At 42.2% G+C, this 8,339-nt stretch overlaps 1 protein-coding gene across 1 annotated transcript in view; it reads right to left on the bottom strand.

Moving 5' to 3' along the window:
• Positions 1–634: 634 nt before the first annotated feature.
• The window catches only part of LOC111954807 (PHD finger protein 14), a 139,105-nt gene continuing 131,400 nt past the window's right edge, over positions 635–8,339 (bottom strand). Inside the window, exon 18 of the mRNA XM_023974716.2 lies at positions 635–2,156. Coding sequence (XP_023830484.1) covers positions 2,064–2,156 — 93 coding nt within the window. The 3' untranslated portion in view covers positions 635–2,063. The remainder of the gene's footprint in view (positions 2,157–8,339) is intronic.

The following is an 8,339-nucleotide window of genomic DNA, read 5'->3' as shown; positions in this document are numbered from 1 at the left end:
ATTACGCCCCTCGATGCATTAATGTCTAGATGCTGCTAGCCGCCTTGACATAGGGGTGGGGGTGGGGACAGGGGTGTGGATGGGGGAGGGTGGGGGGGCGATTGTGAGGCAATGAGATATAAAGATCCATCAGACATCGTTTCATTTATCAACCCTTTTGTATTTGAATGTTACACAGAGAGGCGAGATAGATAGGGAGAGCAGTGTGTCTGTATGGAGGATTGTGAAGATATGCATGAGTGTGTGTAGAGCACAGACCCCTACTAGTGCTGGCCCATGACTGCAGTTTAAATGGGGGTTAGAGTGAAAAAATAATATAGAGCAACATATTATGACCCAGGAACACAGAGAAGATGCCACCTTGCTGTCTCTGGCCCCTCAACACTCCACTACTGTAGGCTCGGATCTATAATGAATCCCAAATGGCACCCTATTCCCTAAATACTTTTGACAAAGTAATGCAATGATCAAGCATTCAAAGTTTAATGGTTGCCATTTCATTTCCCTTTTCATGACGGCAGTTCTCCGAACGCTTGGTGTAAGGACTGTTCTTTATGTTGACAACATTAAAATCATCTTCAAAATTAAAACAAACTGGAATGTCATAGGGACAAAAGGAATGTTATTACCATAATATTGTTGTGGAATTGAAGTTTATTGGCACTTTAACGTTTACAAAGTATCTAAATACATACTCTTAGCAAATGCATATCCCCCCCAAAAATACATGACCTTTTCCTTGTTGCTTTAATGTCAAATCAAACGTACAATGATACATTGGTAGCACTTAAACAGGTAAGTCAACGTGTTGACTTGTGTTGTAGTTCCTGGACAGCCTGGGTTATAAGCCAGAGTTGGTTTCCTTTGACTTGTAGTGCAGCCACAAGCAAAGAGGATAGCTGACTTCAAATTGGTGCCACCAACAGGCCACACCATATGTATGAGGTTACTGACATGTCAGACAGTGTGAACATAAAMGCATACAAACATAAAAACTAAAAACTCATAAAAAAAGAGGTCATGACAATCGATAGAGAGAAGACCAGATAGCACCAACAAAAKCTTTTTTAAACTGGTGATACAAGACCGTGGTGTTCACATGCCATACAGAAAATAGAGTTTCAATTCAATGGTGATGAGAGATTGTATAAGAAATACTCGACCCCACTGAATACTTCACATACAGTGTATGTAAACAGGGCATTGAGGAGATAGCATGATCCCAGATTTGGGAGCAGGCTACTGAGGATAGTGTGAACACCATACTGTATAATGATTAGTGTATGAAAATAGATCTGAAGGAAAATGTTTGGTTGGTCATAAGCAGGTTCATATCCTCTAACAGTCTGACTGGTCTGGTCCATCCAGATACTTTCTCTGGGTTTTATATTTGATTTCATCTCTGCTGCAAAATACCGCCATGGACAGATGCCCCTGAAAACAGAAATCTAACACTGGACTCCCCCGAATGAAAACCTTCTTAGTCAGAATACATTGAGGAGCTGTTTCATGAAGATCTTATATACAAACTATAGAAACACAATCTAGAATATATAACCTAAAATAGATTCTAGATTGTATATTTCTATGATAAAACCTGCATGTCAGCGACATCATCTCCAGTTACCATAGCGAGCGTGAGGCTTCAGATCTGTCCTTTTTGAAAATATATACTATGACTTGAATTCCCTCTAAAAGATTCCACGGTACATTCTTTACCAAATACATTCTCTACTCTAAAATATACTGTTCCTCTGGCTACAAAACGAACGTGGTTAGTACCTCTGTGCTCTGTCCCATATCTTACTGAGAAGAAAAGGTGTGTTAGCCTGATCCCAGATCTGTTGATGCCATCTTGTTTGTGTTGTCATTAGCTGCAAACCAGGACAAACAGATCTGGGACCAGGCTAGAGATGAGCAGTAATGTCAGTAAAACTGTGAGACATTACAGACTGTCCTGTTACCTACAGATCTTTGAAGTGGAATTGATGACACTGACCGACCGCTGACCAATAACATGAAGATCACTGTGCTCAAGATAAGGTCACACAGTTGTTTTTGTTTCAGTTGGGAATTTCTGTTGGGATGTCGTGCTCTGTCGTTTCCTCTTTGAATGAATCGTCCTCTTCATCCTCCTCATGCTCCTCCTCTTCTTCCTGAAACATAAAACAACATATAATAGGAATATTCAGGCACAGTATTTTCCTCACCTGGGTCCTCAAAATGGGTCTCTGAAAGGTCAAAAATATAAATGCCTTTAGACCACAGTTGGACAAATCACATCCGAACTCACAACCATAAATTCGATTTTTAGAAAGGTCTGTCACAATACCAACAAGGATAAGTAGTTAGTGTTGGTAGGTTAGTGTTGTGCTGGTGTTAAAGGCGTTGTTCAGCAGCCATTTCCTCTTAGAACAAAGAGCTGTAGTCAGGGTGGGCAGGACTTGACACCCAGCTGATTCAGAAGGGAAGGTAAAGTGAAAGTGACGGTGGCGACAGCCGCAACAGTGACTAAATGACTCTGACAGATGCAATTATCTCCTTCTCTAGAGGTTAATATACACACCGAGTTTGAAAATGTAATGACTGCTTTAAGGAGCGTGTGTGTACGTGCAGCTGGACAGACCTACATGAGGTGTAGGCCTAGTGTAGATTCTTGGTGTGGATGTGAAGACCTGCTGATTCTTCTAACAGTGTGTAGATGTGGTTCTGTTTCCCCTCACAGTATCCTTATAGTATACTCTATATCTAACGACATAGCAGAAAGGCAATGGTACATTCCTCAGTGCTCGCAAACACCAGTGTAGACGACCCATTATGGCTGTGACGGTCATAGAATTTTGGATGACAGTTATTGGTCAGCCAATTAACCACGGTCACCATAATAACCTTTCGAATAACATATATACATACACTACTGTTCAAAAGTTTGGGGTCACTTATATAAAAAAAAAAAGTCCATTAAAATAACATCTAATTGATCAGAAATACAGTGTAGACATTTTTTATGTTGTAAATGACTATTGTAGCTGGAAACGGCAGATTTRTTTATGGAATATCTACATAGGCGTACAGAGGCCCATTATCAGCAACCATCACTCCTGTGTTCCAATGGCACGTTGTGTTAGCTAATCCAAGTTTATAATTTTAAAAGGCTAATCGATCATTAGATCAAAAGTCATTTACAACATTAACAATGTCTACACTGTATTTCTGATCAATTTTATTTTATTGGACAAAAAATMTGCCTTTCTTTCAAAAACAAGGACATTTCTAAGTGACCCCAATCTTTAAATATGCACATTTTCTTCTCTCCTCAGTTCCTGACTGCATGTGTTGCTGCTGCAGGGAGGGGGGCGTTGCCTAAGCATAAAACACCTGGCTTGTTTCAGCAAGGAGAAACAAAGTTGGTCTCAACCTCACAAATGCCCAGCCGTCCAGTCTTCAGTCAGCTGTTCATTCCACAAAAAAACTGTTATGACGGTTATTTTATTTTCATGAAGGTCTTTATCTACGACCATCGGTTACATGGTTATAAAGTAATTGTGCCAGCCCTACTCCTATGGTAGTTATTATAACACAGGAGAAAATCTCCCAGACCTCCCAAGTGCACTTCAACAGCAGCTAATTGGGCCAATTGAGTATTTAAACATCAGACTGCAGTCCCTATTAGCCCTGGTCAAAAGTAGTGCACTGTATAGGGAATAGGGTGGAACGCAGCATAACTACGAAGCAGAGTGGATCTCCCAGGCTTGATAACTGCAAGACATTAGCAGTGGAGTCGTAAATCAGCCAGGGCCAGAGTTTAGTTCTGGTTCATATATCACCCTGTAACTCACACAAACCTTGTCTGGGTCTCCTCTATGGACGCACTTTTGATATGCAGCCTCCCACCGGTGAAAAATGCCTTACTTTTTCCTGAACTCAGGATACTTCTRCACCTCCCTCCTTCGGCCGGGCCCCACCCGCGGGCCGATATAAATCTATCATTGCCGGGGACGACATGTCGTGAACTCCAGCCGACGTACGTATCGGGCCGTGCCATCCACCAAATCTCTCGGACAAGCCTGCCAATTTTCCAATTACCTGTAGCACCATTCACTATCACATCCCCAGGCAATGGGGAGACAGGAGGCGAGGAGAGACCAGGCTGGCCAATAGCTAGCGCATGCTAACATGCATGCTAACATGCTAAGGGCTAAGAGGAGCTCCTTAAGTACTGGAAATAGACTGACTGGCTGATTTTAATGTACCTACGCTGACCTGGTCATGTTTTCTGTTAGCAGCTCCAGCAAACACTTAAAGACTTAATTTGTCCAGTACGGCACTACACAATATACACTGAAGGAGATAAAGAGAGCCAGGAGGATGACAACACTACACAATATACACTGAAGGAGATAAAGAGAGAGGCCAGGAGTATGACGGCACTACACAATATACACTGAAGGAGATAAAGAGAGAGGCCAGGAGTATGACGGCACTACACAATATACACTGAAGGAGAGAGAGGCCAGGAGTATGACGGCACTACACAATATACACTGAAGGAGATAACGCTACACAAGTAAAACGTGTTCAGAGAGAGACGGGAGCATTTTCAGTATTTTTACTAGTGTGAAATACTGTACATAACATGTTTAAATAATCACATTTATAAAAACATGGAAATGTGCTGATATGATCATTACTACACTGCTGCGGAGGACATGAACAATGACAAGTAACTAACAGCTACTACAAGCTGTGGTGTACCCTTTCCATTATGACCACAACCATAGGAGTAGGGAAGACAGCACAAAGAGATCTGGCACCAGGCTTGGAGAACCCCTGAGCCTGTTCCTTCACAGAAACAGAAGAATGAGATAGTGGGACCGGCCTTGCATCAGGGCCCCCTGACAGACAGAGTGATATTTTCTCRGTGAGGAGTGGAGTGGAGAGGAGAGGAGAGAGCCACCAGAAAGCAGTCTTCCCTCAAAGGGCCTGGAGAAAGGGAGAGAGTGGTGGAGGAAGAGGGGATAAGAGGGAGAGAGAGAGAAACTGACAGGCTCTGGCATATCTCCATCACTCCCCTTTGGGAGAGAGGTATGGGGAGAAGGGGATGGAGGGGAAGAGACAGAAAGGTAGAGGGAGAGAGACTGTTCCGCCCACACATAGTCTCTCTCCATGGGTCCCCAGCCCTCTGGCACCAGCAGCACATACATGTATGATAATGATATGCCACATTTTTTATTCTAATTGAGTTGGGTGTTCTTAAAGGGCATGCAGAGCCTGTCGTCTCCCGCTCTCCTGCTTTCTCACACACTGCTGCTGCTGCTCTCAACATGTGAGTCTGGAAGGAAGGAGAGCGGTGGAGAGAGATGGAGACTACTCCCCCCACACAGGAGGAGGAGAGCAAGGATGAGGGGGAGGAGAGAAGTGAACCCTAGGTGGCAACAAAGGCCCATGGAGCTGCTAATGTGCTCGAGGCTGAGACCCCCACTGCCTGAAAGGGAGAACACAATCGCTCCAAAAGACAAGTGAAACAACCCCCTCCTCCATCCCTCCCTCCCCCCGCCTACACACCACATGCAGAAAACTTCATAAAGCGGGATAAAAAACAATGCTGTAAAATAAAATGTAAATGTCCAACACCACATCTCCTTCTTTAATGAGCTTCAGCATCGTCCCTTTATCAAGCTGGCGCAGTCCTCACAAGAATTAGCAGCTAATTAGTAGGACTTACTTTCCTTTTTGCTTTGATTGTATTTATCAGTGTGGTTGTCTGTGGTGCACTGTGTGTGTGTGGTGGAGGAAGTAGTGTTATGGAACTGGGTTTCTTTGATAAGTGCTGCTGGGTGGTTCTGAGGGGTTTACAGCATCCCTGCAAAGTATTGATGCTCCTAGAACCACATGAAAAAACCCACGGTGTGAACAACATTAAAGCATACAAATAACTAACGATTAAAACACCTCATATGACCAACACTAATGTCCAAAAGAGAGTGTACAAAGACAGACACTGGTGTGAAGCCCTGTGTGTATTCATACAGTCATCAAACACTCTTTCACAAAGACGATATTTGTGTCCTTTTGAAAGGGACAAATGAAATTCTAATGGCACAAAAGGAATTGATTAAGTAAATGAAGAGTGGTGTGTCTGTGTGTGTGTGAGTGGGTGAGGAAGAAAGAGTGAGAAAAGAAGAGTGTATGTGTGTGTCAGTGTATAAGCATGAAATGTGTGTATGAACGTCTGTGTGTGTGTGTGTGTGTGTGTGTGTGTGTGTGTGTGTATGAGCGTGGGAGTTTATGAGCATGATTGTATGTGTATGTGTGTGAGTGTGTGTGTGTGTGTATGAATGTGGGAGTTTATGAGCATGATTGTATGTGTATGTGTGTGAGTGTGTGTGTGTGTGTATGAATGTGCGCACCGGTGTGATTTAAAGCCTCTGTGGCCATTCAGGAGAGGACACAATATAATTGGTTGGGTCATAAACAGTGGTTTCATTAGCTCGTTCAGACAGTGCATTACATTTAAACACATCTCACCCACACACACACAGCCTCCTCTCCTCTACCTCGTTCTTCTCCGGTCCTGTTCTCCCTCTCTTTTTCTTCCCCCCCTTCTCTCTTCCCTACTCCTCTCCCTCTCCTCGTCTTCCTCTCCATCGCTCTCTACACCACACCGCCCAGCCAAACCAGTCACCAGAAAGCAGCACAATTAAATTTCATGACTGCGCATATTTGTGATTCCCATTTCGTTTATTACAAAGGGCATTCATTAATCTCCCTTCTTTTCCGAGAAGCGGATTTCCATTTTAGTGAGGCATGACAGATACTGAGGTGAGCCTACCAAGCCAGGCTTAATTTAATCAGAGGTAAAATGCACAAGCGGGAGGTTTTTTATCCTCTGTTTGATAAGAGCTGATGCTCACAGGGAAAATATATGGTGGCGGTGGCGGTATGTGTGTGTGTGTGAGGGGGAGAAGAGAAGTCATTTCTCTCCAGTTTCCAATTTGAACCATTTAAAATGTGGCACTAAATCATAAATAAAGGCTAAAGGCAAAGTGCTTGGTAGGAATCTGTGGGACAAACTGGCCAAAGTGCCTCTTCCATTATCTCTGAGTAATGGAGAGGAAACAAATAACAACAACAGAAACCTAAAAGAAGCTGGAAATGAGGGACCAGAGGACAAGTCAATGAAAAGCCTTACAGGTTGAGGGACTGCTGACTGGTGAATGTGGCCATTAGTGCTGAGCGATTAACCAACATTCCAGGTATTATTTATTCTTTACAACTCGTTCACCTACATCTGTTCAATTATTTGAATTCCATTTCGTTCAGTTTTTTTTCTGTGAGCTCGATGTGCAGTTTCTGTAGAGATAAATCCGATCAAGCCTTAACAGTGTAAGATGTAGTAGGAAGTTGTAGTTTCCAACAGGCCACTATTCTACATAGTTTAGAGCAGAAAACAAGGCAATTAAATAAAATGACCATAATCCATTGCGTGCCCGCTTACTTGTCCGGAACAGACACAAAGACGGAGAGAAAAGAGAACACAATATCTAGAGGGAGAGAAAAGAGAACACAATATCTAGAGGGATAGAAAAGAGAACACAATATCTAGAGGGAGAGAAAAAAAAATTGCTTTGCGAGCCTGAAAATACATGATCTAAGTTATTGATAGTTGATACTTTGCAGTCCTAAACTATGCCTTATTTACTTTGAAGAACTACTAAAATAGTGATTTTGTCAGACAGCATAGGCAGCAGCTCTCTAGATATGAGATGATGACTTGGAATAAAATAATAAAGTAATCAAATAAAACAAATATTTATATTATAAAGTAAATTGAATAAATTATGGTTAATAAGTGATAAGCAATAATCCCTCAGCTTTTTACCAAAASAGAGGCGGGGCGGCCGTTTTGTTATTGTTTCATCAATGGATTTGCCCTTTAAACAGCTGCATATTATCAAGACATCAAAGTGTCACCAACAAAAAGGTGAACAATAGGCCTATAGCAAATGCAGCATATGGCATTCATTTTGCAGATGTAAATAACAKTTTTCTGTAGTGCTTAAAGCATGCCATTCCATGAGTGCAGCATTTATTTTTCAACTCGACTCAATGAGCAACAGAGTAGGGCTGTCTAATAAGTCCTTAGTTTTGGGGTTATGCTCGCGTAAAACATTTTGGCTAATCTATACTTCCATATTATTCTTGAAGATCAAGGGGTATTACATGGTTTTTAATGTAAAGATATAATTTAATGGTATTATTATATGTAGTAGAAAGCGATGGGTTAGAAGAAGCCTACATAACCAACCCATAAAGTACAATGTAACATCCATATATGG

This window comes from Salvelinus sp. IW2-2015, linkage group LG30 (genome assembly GCF_002910315.2).
Source record: "Salvelinus sp. IW2-2015 linkage group LG30, ASM291031v2, whole genome shotgun sequence".
Lineage (NCBI taxonomy): Eukaryota > Metazoa > Chordata > Actinopteri > Salmoniformes > Salmonidae > Salvelinus > Salvelinus sp. IW2-2015.
The sequence above is the reverse complement of the archived record's forward strand: the minus strand, read 5'-3'. Positions and strand labels throughout refer to the sequence as shown.